Source organism: Lepidochelys kempii, chromosome 13, assembly GCF_965140285.1.
Source record: "Lepidochelys kempii isolate rLepKem1 chromosome 13, rLepKem1.hap1, whole genome shotgun sequence".
Taxonomy (NCBI): Eukaryota; Metazoa; Chordata; order Testudines; family Cheloniidae; genus Lepidochelys; species Lepidochelys kempii.
In genome coordinates this window covers 30,873,523-30,892,192 of record NC_136392.1, presented here as the reverse complement: position 1 = coordinate 30,892,192, position 18,670 = coordinate 30,873,523, and the positions used below count along the sequence as shown (strand labels likewise).

Genomic DNA, 18,670 nt, shown 5'->3' with positions numbered 1-18,670 from the left:
CATGGGGTCAGTTACCCACTTATTACCCGCTAACAGCTCGCTCCCTAACCAGATTCCGTGTCTGAGCCCTCCTGCCCATCTGATAGCCCCCTCGTGCTTTGGTCCGGCCCCCAGCTCTGGCCTGAAGCAGGGCACTCTGGATGCAGAGCCTCCACTGTAACGCACATGCCATGCTGCTCCAGCGGGGAGGAAGGGGCAGGCTGGAGGCATGGGCACAGTACTCCTGACTGATGGGCAATTGCCCCGGGCTCAGGGCAGCGATAACCCCCCGTCAGTGGAAAAACAGTGGGCTGGTTCCAAGCAAGTAGGCACGCTGGGCTGCGACAGCTGTGCAGGGCTGCTCAGCTCCCGGCTGCAGTGCAGGAGATCTTATCTGCCCCAGCACCGACACTAGCCTGCGTGTCACGGCACCATCACCACGCTCCAGCCCACATGCTTACGCTGGAGAGGAGGCGGCAGCTTCATGGAAACTGTGTGACGGAGCCTGGGCGCTCTGAGCACGAACAGCCGCCAGCCAGCAGCGTGCTGGGCACTGGGGCAATTCACGAGAGCCCCCCAACTCACACAGGGCCCCAAGTCCCAGCAGTGCTGGCTCCTTGCCAAGCCCCTAGCCCCTGCACGCAGGCCACAGGCCATTCTGTTCGCTGGTTCCAGCCACTCCCTTGCTTAAGCTCTGGTGCAGGCAGGCGCCAGGCTCCGTCGCTGCTCACAGGGGGTGTCCTCCGAACGTCTGCGTGAAGCTGGATATTGTGTTTGTGTGAGAGCGATGTGCACTGGGCGGTGGAGGCCGGGCTCAAAAGAGAGACAGCCCCACTGGCCGGGCGGTGACGTTCTGCAGGGCAATCCTGCTGTTCTGGAGGAAGTTACCTGCAACTGAAGGGCACAAACTGAGCGCACACACGACTTGCCCTCTCCTGGTTTTAGAAAGCCTGGCCAATGATAGAGGAAGTAACAGACCAACTTCCCTAAGCCAGCTCCAGGATGGTGCCCCTGGGGACATAAGGAAGCATCCCAGGAGCATAGGGAATCCCAGACCAAGAGAGGCCAACAGTCCATTTAGTTTGGTATCCTTTAGCCAACAATGGCTAAGCCCAAATGCTACAGAGAAAGGTGCAAGGAGCCCATGGTGAGACTCCTTGTAACCCCATGAGAGGTCAGCATGTGCCCTGGAGCTGCTATACCTCTGGTGCAGTGTCTGTGGCTGCTCTCATTATCCATATAAATGTCCAGTCCTTGCTCACTCCTGCTATGCTCTTGTGGCAATGAGTTCCACAGGCTGGTTACGTTGTGTGCTGAAACATATTTCCTTTCACGTGTTGCCTGCCAGTTTCATTGGGTGTCTCTTGCTTCTAGTGCATCGGTTTTCACCCTTTTTTCATCTTCAAACCCCTAAACTTTTTAAAATGGAGGTGCAGAGCCCTTTGGAAATCTTAGACAGTCTGCAGACCCCCAGGGGTCCACGGACCACAGGTTGAAAAACAAAAACAAAAACGGTTACTCACCTCTCGTAACAGTTGTTCTTTGAGATGTGTTGCTCATATCTATTCCAATTAGGTGTTGTCGGAAAGATTTTCCCCTAACAGCATCATTGGGTTGGCTGTGGAGGCCCCTGGAGTGGCGCCTTCATGGCGCTCAATATGTGAACCTACCAACCCAGCGCCCCCTCCGTTCCTTCTTGCCAGCTACTCTGACAGAGGGGAAGGCGGGTGGGTTTGGAATGGACATGAGCAACACATCTCGAAGAACAGTTATGAGAGGGGAGTGATGGATTTTTCTTCTTCAAGTGATTGCTCATATCGATTCCAATTAGGTGACTCCCAAGCCTTACCTAGGCAGTGGGGTCAGAGTTAAGGAAAGGCTGATTGCAGCACTGCTCTACCGAAAGCCGCGTCGTCTTTGACATGCCAGATGATGGCGTAGGGAGAGGTGAAGGTATGCACCGAGGACCAAGTTGCTGCCCTGCAGATTTCTTGGATCGGGACTTGGGCCAAGAATGCCGCTGATGAGGCCTGGGCCCTTGTAGAGTGCACAGTAAGAGCCAGGGCTGGTATGTTGGCCAGCTCGTAGCATGTGCGGATGCACGACGTGATCCAGGCAGATATTCTTTGAGACGAGACCAGGAGTCCTTTCATCCAGTCTGCCACTGCTATGAACAGCTGGTTCGACTTTCTGAATGGCTTAGTGCACTCGATGTAAAAACCTAGTGCACAGTGAACACTGAGGGAGTGGAGCTGCTGTTCCCTGGTATCAGCATGAGGCTTCGGGTAAAAGACAGGTAGGAAAATGTCCTGACTGGTGTGGAAGTGCGACACCACCTTGGGGAGAAAGGCCAGATGTGGCCTGAGTTGCACCTTATCCTTGTGGAAAACCATGTAAGGTGAGTCGGAGGTGAGGGCCTTTAGCTCAGAGTCCCTCCTCGCAGACATAATGGTGACCAGGAACACTACCTTCCAAGACAGGTACAGGAGGGAGCAAGTTGCCAGTGGTTTGAATGGGGGCCCCATGAGCCTGGAAAGGACCACGTTAAGGTCCCATGTAGGGACAGGCTGCCGGATCTGGGAATGTAGGTGGTCCAAACCTTTAAGGAAGCAACCAACCACAGGGTTGGCGAAGACGGCTCGACCAGATGCTCCTGGTTGGAAGGCCGAGACAGCACCGAGGTGTACCCTTATGGAGGACACCACCAGGCCTTGCTGTTTCAGGTGCAGGAGGTACTCCAAGATAAGGGGTACCGGTGCCTGGAGAGGGGGTGTGCGACGCTTGTCACACCAACACGAGAATCTCTTCCACTTTGCCAGAGACGTGGCTCTAGTGGAGGGCTTCCTGCTGCTGAGGATGACCTCCCTTACTTGTTCTGAGCACAGAAGTTCCATAGGGTTCAGCCATGAAGCTTCCAAGCCGTGAGGTAGAGGGATCGTAGGTCGGGGTGATAGAGGCGACCGTGGTCCCAAGTGAGTAAGTCGGGGAGGAGCAGGAACGTGACTGGTGCCTCCAACAGCTCCAGTAGCATGGGGTACCAGAGCTGTCGAGGCCACACTGGAGCTATCAGAATTACCTTTGCCCCCTCCCTGCGGACCTTGAGCAGGACCTTAGGAACAGGGGAAAGGCATAGAGCAGGTGACCTCTCCAGAGTAGCAGGAATGCATCCATGAGGGAGCCTGGGCTGCGACCCTGGAAGGAGCAGAACATTGGGCACTTCCTGTTGCGTCAGGTGGCAAACAGGTCAACCTGGGAAAACATCCACCTTTGGAAAATGAGGTGTAGGACATCTGACCAGATGGACCACTTGTGCATGTGGAAGGACCTGCTGAGGTAGTCGGCCAGCATGTTCTGAACTCCTGGTAGAAAGGATGCTTCCAGGTGAATGGAGTGGGTTATGCAGAACTCCCACAGTCAGAGGGCCTCCTGGCATAGGGGAGAGGAACGGACTCCCCCTTACTTGTTGATGTAAAACATGGCGCTGGTGTTGTCCATTAGAATCACTACGCACTGGCCTTGCAGTTGGGCCTGGAAGGCTTGGCAAGTGAAGTGCGCCGCCCTCAGCTCCTTGACGTTGATATGTAGGGAGAGCTCGTCCTGTGACCAGGCTCTGTGTCTGGAGGTCCCTCAGATACGCCCCCCATCCCAGAGCCGACGTGTCTGTAACCAGGGACAAGGAAGGTTGAGGATTGTGGAAAGGGACTCCACTGCACACCACTTGGGGGTCAAGCCACCAGCAAAGGAACAGGAGGACCTGCCCTGGCACCGTGATCACTGAATTCAAGCTGTTGCACCCCTGGCGGTAGGCTGAGGTGAGCCATGTCTGCAACGGTCTGAGACGCAACCTGGCGTGCCAGGTCACATAAGTGCAAGAAGCCACGTGACTGAGACTCAGGCACCCCTTGCTGTTGTGGTGGGAATTGCTGGAGGGTTTGAATGATGTCCATGATGGCTCGGAATCAGGACTCCGGTAGAAGGGCTCACGCCTGGACCGAGTCTAACACTGCCCCAATGAATTCTATTCTCTGGGTGGGTTCCAGGGTTGACTTCCCCAAGTTGAGGAGGAGACCCAGCTGCTCTAACATGCACCTGAGCAAACAGATTTGGGACTGCACCTGTACCCTGGTGTGGCCCCTGAGCAGCCAGTCGTCGAGGTAGGGGTATACTTGCCTCTGCTGGTGACAGAAGAAAGCAGCCATATCCTACATGCACTTGATGAACACTCGGGAGGCTGTTGAGAAGCTGAATGGTAGGGCAGTGAATTGGTAATGCTTGTGGTTGACCATGAAGTGTAGAAAGTGCCTATGTGCTGGATGAATCGCTATGTGGAAGTATGCATCCTTCATGTCGAGGGCAGCGTACCAGTGTCTCGGATCCAGGCAGAGACAAAACAAAGAGTTAGGGGAACACGGAGAACTTGCCGAGCAAGACGCCACAGTTCCAACGACCGTCACCGGCGGTAAGAAGGAACTGAGGAGGCACCGGGTCGGCAGGGTCATATACTGAGCGCCATGAAGGCGCCACACCAGGGGGCTCCACCACCGACCTGACGAGTGCTGCTAGGGGAAAAACTTTCCAAGGACTGTGCATGCGGCCCGCGCACACCTGATTGGAATCGATCTGAGCAATCACTCGAAGAAGAACCACCACTGTTCCAGGATTACGAGGGAAATTTGAATTGGAACAGCCAGCTGGCGAGAGCGTATACACAGCACAGTGCTGTGTACGAGCCAAGCTCCGTCAGGGCCTGGGACCCCCATGTCTGGCTCCGAGATGCCTGCTCCCTGGAGCCAGCCAACCTATGAGCAGGGGCATTTAGATGGGGTCTGTGCGTGTCTCCAGCCCCCGGCTCCTGAGGCAGCGCTTTCCCAGGCTCTCGCCCCAGTTGAGGGGCCTGACTGGGGTTTGGTGTGAGCCAGCCCCCATCCTGGCTCTGCCTGCTTGGTGTTGTTACGGAGATGTCTGCCCAGACCTCGGTGCTGAGCTGCGCGGCCGGTTCTGTGTCTCTCCCCAAGAGCTGTGGGTCAGTCAGGGCACAGCTCAGCCGCCAGAAAGGCTTTGGGGCCTGACCCTCCGGTGGCTGCTTCGTGCCCTGCTCAGTCCCTCCTGCTACCTCCACAGCGCAGCCTGTACCTGGCCCAGGCCTGGGGGAAGCAGGACTCCTCATGGCTCCCACCCCCGGCAATGCAGAATCCAGCTCTGCTAGCGCTGCAAGCCACGCTCTGTTTGTAACCATCGATTCTCACCGAGTTACCAGATTCTGCTGCTCTTGGAACTGCAGGGAACTAGCCCCGGGCAGAGCCGGCAGGGGCACAGTGCAGGCCTATGCCTTTGTGCAAACTGGGCAGCCTTGTGCCTTGCAGCTGGGGAGCAGAGGGAGGCCAGACTGTCGCTGGCCCACAGGCAACCTCCAGGACAACCCAGGCGGGGGGTATGCTGTTCCCTGCTGTAAGGGAAGCCCCCGCCCTGGTTTGGGTTCTGTGGCAAGGGGCTGGCTGGCTGGGGAGGCAGCGTGGACAAACCCTCTGCTCCTCTATCATGTCGGACAAAGGGCTTGAGCTGTGGGTGCAGCTGCGGGCAGGGCTGGGAGGGAGCCAGGTGTGGCTTGTCGATCCGCGCAGCGCTGACTTGTCACTGACAGAACGCAGACGTTCCACACACCGGCAAGGCTGGCCAGAGGCTGCCATCCGGCCTCGCGCCAAGTAGTCCCACTGCCTGAGTACGTGGGGGCCGGGGGTAGATTATACCAAAGAATTAGGCCATGTTTATACTACAGCAGCAGCCTAGCTACAGCCCTGGAGCACAGATGCTTCTCAAACTCATCCCAGAGCATCTGCTTCAACGGCAGGTACCAAGGAGCCCAGTGTCGCAGTTCCAGGGTAACTGCCCCCCCCCCCCCCGCGCCCCTGTGGTGGACCCCTTTCTGGGGCGGGAACCCACATTTCTCTCCCCACATGCGGGATTCAGGCCGTGGCTCCTGCTGCCCTTCATTGTGATCCTCTTAGCAAGTCCGAGTTCAGTCCTGCACCTGCCAAGCTGCTCCCTCCCAAGGGCTATGGCTGGGCGACTGCCTGGCTGGCAGAGAGGCCAGCACATTTATTTAGGACAAAACCGTTACAAAGAAAGCACAATTTAACAATAAACAGGCTGTGTGTGTGGCTTAGAGGTTTGTCACCCATCTTCCCTGTGGAGCCCCGGGCAGGGCACACAGCCAATTCTGTCCCTCTTGGTCACAGGCTCAAATCAGTTCTCGCATCATGTTTGAGTGACCCCTCCTCAACTGTAAGCTGCCCACTTTATCCAGCTCTCAGGCTGCTGGGCCTCTTGAGCCTGGTCAAAACTAGGCTGTGGAGCAGTACTTTACACCAGTCACCACCAGTGACATTAGCTCCTGATGTTCATTTATGCTGAGTGATTCCCCCTCCAAAAAGAAAGGAATTAACCTCTTCACACACAGCAGGGAACAATATAAGAGGGGAAACTGAGTCAAACCTATTTTCCCATAAATATATCAGAAGTTCGCCAGTTCTCCACAATCTGCACGAATGTCTTGCCCCCATGAGAGTGTTCACTCCTAGCACCCACTGGTCCACTTCTATACCCTTATAACTACATCCACACTAGGGTTTTTTTTTTTTTTAAATGATTTTAGGATAAAGCTTCCTAGTATAGACCAGCCCTTACCTACTAGGGAATAAACTTGCTGAGAGACTATTCCAACCCAGGGACTGCTCCCAGTTTTGTATTTACTCTTTAAATATCTATTTTGGAGCTGCATGTTTCTTTTGGCATTGTACAGCAAAGCCAAGGCTGTTGGTCAACCAGCTGCTTCAGAGAGGACTCCTTGGGATGAGCGTACCATATGCAATCTGTGACCAAACCTGCCCTGAGCCATTGTGCGACTTGGGGGACTCTCACTCCCCCATGTATGAAGATAGCGATACAGCTCCTCCTCCATGAAATGTTGAGGGATCTATGGCAGGAAAGTGCTGCAGCATAGCTACAGCCGGGAGATTAAGGCTGAGTGGCTGAGCCCTGCGAAGAGGCCAATGAAGTCGGCCCAGCTAGCTGAGTCTGACGCAGGCAGCTATCAGCAGACGGCTCCCACCGGCCGGCACACTCGGGGCACAGTGCTCTTTGTGAGTGGCTGGGGCAGTTCCCGATGAAGTCCATGCTCTATAGGGCACCCAGAATGTTGATGGCAAATAGTGACTAAACAAACAGCAGCAGAAGGAACACAAGGAGCCAGGTAACAATGACTCATTTGTAGCTTTATTTAATAATTGGTACAAAGTGCCCCTCAGGCAGAGCCTCCCGGTCCCATTCCCTACCTGAGCGGAGCAGAATATGAAAGCTCTGAGGAGCCAGTTCCCTACCAGTCAGAACTGGGCAGCAGCGGAAAGAGGATGCGTTACCTTGACTTTATCAAAAGACCTGCAGTGACCTGACAGGTTATCCCTCATCTCAGTGAAGAGCTCCCCTGCTGTGTGACAGGGTCATTAATTTGCCTGCTATCCTCTGTGAGTGATTCACCACATACAAAAAAGAGCAACAGACTTGTGAATTCAATGAAGACAGAATCTGCAGGGTGACATTCCCTAGCCATTGGTTAGCCACAAGCTCCAGGCCTGGGAATACAGGCCATCTCTGACAGGATTCAGATTCACTGGCATTTTTCCAGCAACCACTGAATTGGGATACCCTGCCCTGGCAATCCAGCTGGGCCGTGTGGCAATGCTAAGTGGATGCTGGCACAGCAGGAGCAGCAAGCTCCCCCATGGCCCAGTTCTGGATCCCAGGCCTGCAGCTGGGCACTGCTGCCCACTTCACAATGTACTGAGGGTTAGAGATTTCAAAAAGTCACAGCAAAGAGTCCAGTTATGAGGAGACGTGACCACATGTTATAAACGATCCCGTCTGCATCCAGCCCTCCTACAAACTGCTCTGGAGGGTCCCTGTGGGTCGACAAAGCCACGGTCACGGCTGTCGAACAGTGTAATCCCTTGTACTCTGCCGAATAGTGCATTTTAATTAGTGAGAATTAACTCATTAATTGCTTTGCCCTTTCAAGAGGTTCAGGTAAGAGATGGCTCTGCTCATTCTGAACACACGAGACCAAGACAATAGTTATGACTGTCCCATCCCCCCAGGAGTGCTTTGAACCCCACCAGCCCGAGGAGTGCAAGGACGCTTTGCTGTGCTCAGCGCTCTGTGTGGAATAAGACTCGCCTCCTGTGCCTGGAGTTTTGCACCATTGTGGGCTCGCTTCCCCTCACCCCCCAAATGCCCTAAGAACTACACTACAAAAGTCCTAATGTCCTTTAGCAGAAGCACAACTAGGAAGCAATTCTAACCTCACAAAGCCACAGACATCAGATTTAAATTAAAGAGGGAAACAATGGCTGTTGGTGGATCGATACACAGCACAGCAAGCACAGGAAGGAGGGGGCACAAGCATGTACAGCAACTGGGTTCACTGGGCCTGTGGAATGTTAATGACTTTTAAAGTGGTTCTGTTCCCAGAGACATACAAAAAGGACCAAAGTAGCACCAAGCACAGACTATCAAGGAGGCAGCGGCTTGGATGGGCATGCACAGGTTAGAGAAAACTGACGTTTTGCTAGATGAAATGCTAGATTCTGGGTAGGGTCTGTGGGGGAGGATGAAGTTGTCTGGATCCAGAAAGTTTCCTCTTAGCAGGATACTTCCATGGTTTGCGGTGTGTCCTGGACATCAGCTGCTTCTGGGGGCCCAGCAGTCCCCTCCCCTTGGTTGCTGATGTGCGACCGGCTGGGGGCACTCTCTCCAGAGCCCACACTGGAGGAGGAGTGGGTACGGGAGCGGATAAGTCTAGTCATACTAGCTGTTGGCACTGCAGGAAAGAAAGAGGACTGTCAAAAGGAGCAAGGTCACAGAGGTAGTGAACTACAGCTGATACCACTGGGCTCTCTTGTGCCAGCACCCTGCTGGGTAAGCGTGAAAAGAGCTATACACAGGATCAGAACAGTTACTCTCAGCTCCCCAAAACCGGGCCTTTATGCATCAAAAGCAGGTGGTTTATGGCCTGATTTCAAAAGGTCTGAGGTGGGCAACTGCAAATTGCATAACCGGCCATTTGCAAATGTAGCCATGGTAACTTGTACATTAGGTAGTGATTGGTCACAAGACCTTTTGAAAATGAGTCCTTTGCTCCAGATAACCAGAGAGCTGCAAACCATGCAACAATCAGCAACACACAGATGAGAGGTGAAAACACACAGTGCACACAATGTACAATGGAGCGGGCCAGGATCCAGAGCGCCAGCAGGACATGCTGCAAGCCACCAGAGCAATGCACCCGAAAGATGGCAGGGGTTCAGCTCAGTATGCAGCCCTGGTCGTGCTAGCTGTGGGTTTGCAGGTACCTGACTCCGTGCTCAGGTGGCTGAGCTGCACATAAGGGACTGGAAACAACGTGAGGCAGGGAAGAGATGGACACAAGAGAAAGCAAGTTAATTCCCCCATCAGCCTGGAACGCACCATGCTGCTAGAGCGAACCCCAGCGCACCAGGTCTGCAGCCAGCCAGTGCTCCTGGGCTCTGGACTCACACCCCACACTGATAGTTTCTTAGCAGCTTCCCCTTGGAGAGGAAATCGCCCCAGAAGTTCCTGCAGATGTTACTCGGCTCTCTGCCCATTAGAAAGAAAGGAAATCAGATTCCCTTGAAGATCGCAGGAAAAGCCATGTTCTTAGTGGCTCCACTGGGCTTTCAGAAGAGCAGGGCCCCTTACAAGAGACTGTGTTTAGTATTTACAGCCCAGCCTCCCCTGCCCCGAGACGGGGGCCATGGGATCAGAGTGTTGTCCCCTGAACTGACAGTCATGGTCTCTGCAGCTGTGCCCATGAGCACAGAGTGTCCCCTCCAAGACAGTGTCTGAGATGGGGACGGCAGTTAGAGCAGCACAGGCTGCCTTGGACAAGGGGCAGGAGGCAAGTAAGAAGGAGCCTTTCCTTCCACTTGGGAGGTCCCTGCTCCTTAACCTGGGGCAAGTGGGCCTGTGTCCTGCTGGTAGTGACTTCTGCCCTGGCCTACGTCCATTCTCTGGTAGCAGGGCCCTCGCTCGGGTCTCTGCAGGGCCACAACCTGGATCCTATCAAACATCATGTCACTCAGACAGGCTAAAGGAGGGGTGCCCTCGCTCCCACTGGCACACCACACCCTGCCTGAAGGAGCCCCGACCCTCCGATGCCTGATGACAGCATTTACAGCTTAGCCATCAGGGAAGCAAGGGTCACACTCAGGCCCAGGGAACTCTGCTTAGTCCACGTAAGATCCGGGGAACCTCTGACAGCACGGCACGTTGACGTCTCTGTTTGCTGGTGGCTACTCAGCCAACAACCTTCTCTCTAGGGGGCCAGTTTTACCTGCCAAGCAGGTGCCATGTAGGATAAGACCTGTCTTCCCACATCCATATCCGTGGGACCACAGCTGGCTCAGCCAATGTCTTTGGCTTACTGGAGATGACAATGACTCTTCCGGGGCCCTGGCAGCTGCCGGCATGTTAACGTTGGCTCTTTGGCCTCAGTGGTGACTTGACCAACGAGATGGGAAGAGCCACGGCGGCTCTCACCGGGCGGCTCTCACCGGGCTCCCAGAGATATTGGGGCTGATATCTGGAGGCGCCTCGGGAGGTGACTCATGCACTGGGCAGCTAGCGGCACCATCTGCCCGGGACAGTGCGTACACAGCTGTGCCCCAGAGCAGAGCTCTAGCATCTCCAGACCAGAGCACTGCTGAGCACAGACTGCCCTGGAGCTAACCCGCTGCCACCGCTGGCAGGAGCCCCACAGGCCCCCAGGGGCTGCCTGTGGGATCCAGAGCAGAGCGGTTACCATTCGAAGGCAGCAGGCCTTGTCTAGGCTTTGCCATGCACGAGCCCTAGAGCTGACATGCTGTCTTCTAGGTGCTAAGGGTGGTTAGCATCTCGATACACACATCTGTTTACATGTGTCAGCGCGACACTCATTTCTCCAGGCTAAGCTGAGCCTCTGAGGGTACGTGGCTGGCTGTGCCACGGGACGCTGCCCGTCATAGACACACAGGCAAAGCCATCGTCCCCCACACCAGCCCCACTGGGCAAGGGAAGCTGTGTTTGCTACTTACTGTAGCCCATTCCCTGCACAAAGTACTTGAAGGCTTCTGTCAGCTTCCCAGGCTGAGGAGACAAAACACGAGGTGTTAACATGTGCAGAGCTGGGGCCAGGCTGTGGAAAACACGAGCCAGAGAACAGAGACAAATTCCTACCTGAACCACTTGGGGCAGCCCTCCGCAGTCTGCCATCTGCAAAAAAGAAAGAGGGGCTTTGAAGAGTCCCTTCCCCATGCCATCTGGCCAGGCCAGGGGCTGGGCTAACACTGCCAGCCCCACTGGGGCCCATTCAATCCTCACTGACCAAAAAGCAGATGCTGCTCCCTCACTTTTAACAGAGCCGTGGCCTGTGGTGACTGGGGGTTCCAGCATGCAGCGCTTCACCGTGACTGTCTCCACTTGGCTCAAGGAGCATGGCCCGCTAGTCTTCACAGGCTGCACATCTCCATTAACAAGGGGTGTCTGGGCCATATTCTAGGAGTCACAGAGCACCTCCTTCACCAGCCATGTGCCAAGGCCCTTCCTGCCAGAGGAGGGATAGACTCCCCAACCCTAATATCCAGGCTCTTTCTGCCTCCTAGAGAGAAGGGCCGTCTGCTCAGTGGAGAAGTCCCCTGGCGGTGGGTGGAGGTGGCAGGGACTTGCAATTGGTCTAAAGGTGGTGTAAGCGACTCCTGTGCCACCCCAGCTGACCCTAGCATAGGAGGCATACTAGGGGCATGCAGAGCACATGGCTGGGACACCTCTGCACGCTAGTTCTCAGCTGGCAGGTGCTCCCTTGGGGACTGTTTTCCAGTCAGTGTAAGCTCAAGTAGTTCCGAGGCTGCCCTAAGTTTTGCCAAGGCCAGAGAGGTGCAGTGCAGGGACTGCAGGAACCTGGCAGCCTGCCTCCTCTCCTGTGCTGAGTGGCTCAGGAGAGCATCTGGCCCAGATCATCTCTCTAGACACCTCCGTGAAAGCCAGATGCATTTAAGGAGATCAATGCACAGAGCTGGGCTCTCAGCAGACGTAGTATCCCTAAGGCAGTCTGTGGCAGGCCCCTGGAGCTGCCTGGTACCTTCAGGAGCGTAGTGTTGATAGGGTCCAGACGCGAGTTACATTCAACCTAAAAACAAAAAGGGGAAAATCAAATGGCGTCACATGCCCACATGTGTCAGATCTGGAGCATGGGGCAGGTGCTTTCATTGGGGCTGCTGCTCCCCAAGAGACAACAACCACCCTCAGTGACAGGAGCATCAGGGGACCAGGCTGCCGCCAGCACAGTCCCAGCATGGGAGGAGGTGATCAGACAGCGGAGGACGGATGGAATGTAGAGCAGCAGGGGCACGAGTAACTTCTTGCAGTAAGAATGAAACCCTCCTAGTGCTAAAGACTGATCCAGAACTGCTCTCCTGCATCACTCTGCCATGAGCAGAAAGCTCCAGCACTCTGGAGACGGGGCTGTGGTTGGGATGGGAGGGGACCAAGAGACCACATGAGCGGTGGTTTGCACGCTGAAACATTCAGAACCTCGCCCAACCAAGAGCCTATGCTACAGCCGACACAGCTAGTGGGAGGCACCACAGCATGGAGGGGGAACCCTGATCCGGACCCCTGGCCATCCAGGAGACCTGTACAGAGAGTGGTACGTAGGTCAGCTGAGCCCAAGAGAGCTGGTGGAGTCAGGCCAGGCCAGGCCAGGGCAGACTATTACGCAGTGTATTGATGGATGATGCATCACAATGTTACTGTGCTGTCCAGGAGCTGGGAATCAGGCTGTTTCGTGCTATGTCACATGCACGGAGGCTGAGGCCTGGGAGAGCCCGTTGCCGCCTCCCCCTGCTGCCAGCTGGGAAGCGACTGGAGTCCTCGGGGACACTATCCCTGCTGCAAAATCAAACCCTGTGAACGACCTGGACTCTAGGGAAGAGAGCAGGGACCCATGGCGGTGTGAACTGAGTGCCATGTAGCAGCCCTATAGATCTACATTAAGGGCTTGTTGCAAGATACAGCTCACTGAAACTGCCACGGCCGTAGCTGAGTGAGCCCTGAGACGCTCAGGAACAAGGGCTTTAGTTAATACACCCGTAGCTTTTCAGCTCAAACTCCCTTTAGATCTGTCCCTAAGGAGGCTGTTAGAGCTCCTGAAATGCCAAGGAGTTTTCTCTAGTTTTCCAGTCGCGCCCCCGCTTACCGTTCATGGAATGTATCGCGCCCCCTCCTGTCGCACCCCATTACCACCCTTCTGCTCTGCTGCTGATGGCGGCGCTGCCTTCAGAGCTGGGCGGCTGGAGAGCAGTGGCTGCTGGCCGGGGCGTTCATGTTTGCGGCGTGGGGTGGACTATTTTTCTTAATCCCGCTCCTGCCCAGCAATACCCACTCTATTTTTATCCTGCTCCCCCCATGGGATCCCAGTTTCTTCATGGCCCCCCCCCGCCCGCCCGAGAATCTCTTGAGCCTCCGCTGGGGGGTGCACTCCCCAGTTTGCACACCACTGCTCTAAGTAATAGCTGATCGCTCTCTCAACTTCCAGGGCATGAAGCCTGGTTTCTTCCTTTGGGAAACGCAAGCAGCGCTACTGACTAAAATAAATAAAAGACAAGCCCTGTTTGTGAGACATTTTGGGTGAGTGCTGAGTACTAGCCGGTCCATGAGACAGTAGGTGGGGTGGGGGGTTGCTAATTGCTCACTGGGACTAAGAAGAGCATTCAGCGCAAAAGAGACCTTGTATACATACCACAGCTTCAACGGCAGGCGAGCTGTCACCAACCACTAATAAGGCAGGGCACCTGGGCAAAAGCCAGCAGAGAAGTACATTAATTGCAGTGCAATTAATCTATCCATAGCTTTCATGGCTCCAGCTTAGTTCTATTCTCCTCTAGCCTCTCAAAAACCTTTGTTAATTTAGAGCATGGCTCGGGACCCCCATTGGGGAGCGGTGTGGGGTCCAGGATTAGTTGGGGATTGGTCCTGCTTTGAGCAGGGGGTTGGACTAGATGACCTCCTGAGGTCCCTTCCGACCCTGATATTCTAATGATTCTATGACCCCTGCTACTGCTCAGGGGGCGGGGGGCTGGGCAGCAGTGCGTGGCCCGGGACTCCTGCGACTGCTCGGGGATGCGGGGCGGGGCTGGCAGGCTCCTTACCTGGCTCCACGGGGCTCCTGGAAGCGGCCGCCATGTCCCTGCAGCCCCTAGATGGAAACGCAGCCTGGGGAGCTCTGCGCGCTGCCCCCGCCCTGAGCGCCCGCTCTGCAGCTCCCAGTGGCCAGGAACTGCGACCAATGGGAGCTGTGGGGGCGGCACCTGCAGACGGAGGCAGTGCATGGAGCTTCCTGGCTGCGCCTCCACCTAGGAGCCGGACATGCTGGCTGCTTCCGAGGAGCCCCCGAGCTAAGCGCCGCCCAGACCCCTCACCTGCTTCCATACCCCAACCCCCTCCCACTCCCAAACTCCTGCTGCTGCGAGTGGGGTCACAGCCTTACTTATGACTGAGTATTCAAAAATTTAAAAAAATAACATTAGTAAACTTAAAGTTAGCCTAGGACTTAGATTTTGCTATAACCCAGAAGTGGGTCAATTTTCAAATCTCAAAAAATCAAGACAGAAAAGTACATTAAAAAAATCTCCTAAAGGAGCTGCTTAGAACCCAGTAACAGAACATTAACGCTGCTCCTTAAGTAAATGCTGTGAGCTTGGGGAGGGGACACTGTCATCCATATGCAACAAAAGGGTATTTCCTTCTTAAGGGGCTCCTTAACCCTGGAGCCATGATGTGCCCCCACCACACTGCACTCTAGATTAATATTTCTGCATCCTGAGCACAGTGCTGCTGAATTCTTCTCAGCATTCAGGCTCTTGGGTCTCTTGCCGAGACGCAGCAGCCTCTCTGTGGAACTAACTCTGCAGTTTGAAATGGGTGCACAGAGCGATCCACAGCAACTTACTTGAATGTTTTTGTTGTGTTTTCACCAATGCCCAGAACTGGCCTCTCAATTTCCAGGTCCCTGCGGCTAGAAGACAAAGGAGAACAACTCTCCATCAGACCAACCCAGATAATCCGGGTGTGGTGGGTGCCAATGAGATCCTGTGGATTCCGTCTGGAGAGAGGGCCATGGAACGAGAGGACTCAGCCTCCCCAAAGGCTGAAAGGCTCAAAGGAGACCAAAATACGAAGTGACAAAGGTCACACACAGAGGAATCTGTGAGCCTCATCTGAAAACGCAGCACGATGCCCCATACCACATGCAGGTACTGCTCAGAGGAGCAGCAATAAGTCAGAAAACAGGGCCTGGTCTCCGAGCTTCAGAAACAACCTGGGCCTGACCCACAGAGGCGGTGGTGGCAGGTTAGCAAAGCCACGTGGCTCACTCAGCAGAGCACCCAAAGCACCGGTTTGCACTTAAGGGTCAAAACCTGAGAGGATACGAAGGGAAACAACAGGTGGATGTGAGCCCTTTTACCAAGCGTAAAGCGCTCCTGAGCCTCTACGTCTCCTGTTTCTGAAGTGCCCCGGAGGGCAGAAAGGCTGATCTGGGCAGAAAGGCTGAGGAGGCTCGATTTGTAATAGAAAATCATTAGTTACAAGAGTCCAGAGCAGTGAGCTGAAGTCAAGGAAGGGTTGGGCTCTGTAGGGAGCTTCACACAGAGTAGCTCATTGTGGAAGAGACTCACTGAAGAATATTAGGAGGCACTAGGAAAGATTTGAGGGCGCCCCCCCGCAGTGGAGCTGAACTATTCATCCCCCATGGATTCCTCCCCTGCTCCCTGGTGTTACATTTGCTGCAATGCTGTTTGTACCCAGTGATGCACAAGGCGTGAGGGTAACTCTGAGATCGGCCTTCTATGCACTGGCAGAATGGAGTCCTGTACCTGTTATATGAGGCAAGAAACATCTGAAGGTTCTCTTGGTTAATGTCCTGTGCAATATGGAGTCTGTAAGTCTGGATCAGGTCCAGATTAGCTTGCAGTTCTTCCTGCACATGTGGGGAGAGGAGTTTAGAAAAAGACATCGATCAACCTCGTTGTTACTATTATACATTTAAAAATGCAATTTGAGAAATGAACTTCACTGACCGTGCAACAAATTACTGAGCTGGGTTCAGTTAAGCAATTCATTCTGCTGATAAAGCAAATGGTAAAAATCCCAAACCACACTCAGGACTGATTTACACTACAAGTTTTGCTAATAGAACTAGGTCCATTAGGCGTATGATCTTTTACCAAGATGATTATATTGGTACAAGCTCTATGGAGATGCAGTTATATCAGTAGAAAGGTGCCTTATACCAGTGTAGCTTATCTTGGTTCCTGAACTGGACTATGCTGTATTGGCATAAGCACTCATATTGGTATAGCTGCCTCCAAATTAGCGGCTTTTGCCACCTTCTCTGTACCATACACAATTTTCTCACATAGACAAACCCTTTGATGGGTGTTATTTGCAGAGAAAAATCTTACCCCACTGTCCAGGCCTGTAAAGACGCTTCACCTGAGGTTAGTGCACACTCTGAAGTTTTGCCGGCATACCTATAGCAGTTAGGAGTGTGAAATCCCCCTCCCCCGCCGACACAGCTGTGCCGACAAACCCCAGCGTAGACGCAGAGCGCTCTTGTCGACACAGCTGATGTTGCTCCTGGAGGTGGTGTAGCTACGCTGGCAGAACTCCTCCTTCTGGAGGCTTACGCTGCCTCTCCACTAGGGGCCTGCTGGCACAGCACACCAGCAGGGATGTGTCGAGTAGAGAAGCCCTGACTGTGGGATCTGATTGTACGGGGAGGGTGAGAGAAAGGAGCAATGTGAGGAGCGGGCACGAGGAGGTGAAGTGGGCAGAGCAGAGCATACACTGAACAGTCACCTACAGAGGCGGGAGGTTTGGTGATTGTGACAGAGACCCACTAGGCATTCGCTCCTGCGTGTCAGCAACTCCTGCCAGGCCTGACATATTCACTACACCCAACTCACTACTGTCACAGTCTGTGTCGAAGGGGTGTGGAAGGTATCATACGTGAACTGGTCACATGCTGGTGATTAGTATCCTCATGAAATGTCTGTGTTAAGACCAGACAAGGAATTACTGAGCTTCACTAATATTATGCTTTAAAGTCTGTGACCAAACAAAGGGAGAGAACAGGATTTCTCCCACCTAGGAGGGAAGGCTGTGTCCTGTGTAATTTAGGCACAGTGGAATCAAAACAATGGCAGCCCCGTTCACGTACAAATCAGCAGGGGGGTGGGAAGCCCACAGGAATGGAAGAACAGTGTGAGGTCATCCTGAGTCGGGGACAAAACAGGGAGTTTGGGAAGATATAAGGAGAGAGGAGAAGTCATCACTGGACAGGCACAATGGCCAGAGCTCTTGCAAGCTGGGACAGATGGGTCCTTCGCCAAGGGGGCTGAAGTCCCCGGGAACTGAATATAAGTGGAAAGCCTATTTAGGCAAACCTCTTTTGCCTAGGAAGACAAGGGGAAGCATCACTTTGTACTTCTATGGAAGATCCTGATTGAGAGAAAGCCAGCCATGGCTGGAAAGAGAAAGACTGGTAAGAAATTACCTAGAACCAGTCAGCATCTAGAGAGAATCATTGTTTCCAAGACGCATGGATCTGTTTTTCCCCCTTCTGTAAAAACTAGTTTGGGAATGGCTCAGCAGGATGCGGCCCGGCCCTGCTGCCCCTGAGGTCAGGGAGGGGGGAAAAGAGCCTCGAGGGCAGCCCAGGGCTGCTGTTCCTGAGGTCAAAAGGAAGAGCTTGACAGGACGAGTAGGGCAGGTTAGTGCCTTGGTATGTGACTGGACACATTGTCCCACTGTCCCCCCCAACTCTCATAGCAAGTAAATGTCCCACTGTCCCCCCAACTCTCACAGCAAGTAAAATGTCTCCAGACTGAACACAAAGGAACCTGCCGGTCCCCTCTTATCAGCTGCGTTGGGCAAATTTGGAGGACAGTCAGGGCAACCACACACCAGGTGCCCACTGCACTAGTTTCCATGGACAGACCAGCAGCACAGGGTCTGCAGGGACTGGGAAAAGCTTAATTGTTGGGGCAGCAAAATGTCTGACCCTGTGTGGATTTGACAAACCCAGGAAAGTCCTGTTTGCAGGCTCACTTGCCACTCACACCCTCTGTTCATAGCAGCTGGGCACATCTGTAACTTCACCAACCAAACCTGTTTCTGGAGACACTAATGTAAATTCCTCAGACCTCTTAACCAGTGGGGGAATTCAGGGCAGAATTCAAAGCTAAGTAGCAGGGATAGCAAAAGGCAGCAGAGGGACAGCTGCTAAGTGGTGACACTTGGAGAAGAAGGATTGCACACAAAAGGCTCTGTTGGAACACACTGGCCTGGAAAACCCCTGTTTACTATAAAAGAGCGAGTTTGTTTGTAAAGAACTCACCCAGATTACTACATTCCTAAAAAAACATTGCACATGGCCGTGCAAGGGATGAGCTCAAACATTTCCTGAGTTCTGCCCAAATTCAGAGTTGCTCCCTAAATAAGTTCCCAAGAAATATAAGAGTTTATGGTGACGAGTGCAGACAGCTTCCTTTGTTGCTGGCTTTTTCCCAGAAGCCAGTGGAAA

The 18,670-nt window shown here is 54.0% G+C and overlaps 1 protein-coding gene across 4 annotated transcripts in view; it reads right to left on the bottom strand.

Moving 5' to 3' along the window:
- Positions 1-7,229: 7,229 nt before the first annotated feature.
- Positions 7,230-18,670, bottom strand: part of NDRG3 (NDRG family member 3) — a 118,618-nt gene continuing 107,177 nt past the window's right edge. For 2 of the 4 annotated variants that reach the window (XM_073309973.2, XM_073309972.2), the window contains 6 exons: positions 15,960-16,063; positions 15,035-15,100; positions 13,826-13,877; positions 12,167-12,214; positions 11,124-11,301; positions 7,230-8,851 (listed from right to left, as the gene is read on the bottom strand). In XM_073309973.2, the coding sequence (XP_073166074.1) occupies positions 8,673-8,851; positions 11,124-11,301; positions 12,167-12,214; positions 13,826-13,877; positions 15,035-15,100; positions 15,960-16,063 (627 nt within the window). In that variant the 3' untranslated portion in view covers positions 7,230-8,672. Of the gene's footprint in view, positions 8,852-9,383; positions 9,423-11,123; positions 11,302-12,166; positions 12,215-13,825; positions 13,878-15,034; positions 15,101-15,959; positions 16,064-18,670 lie in introns of all 4 variants that reach the window. The other 2 variants (XM_073309974.2, XM_073309975.2) reach the window with 2 other exon arrangements.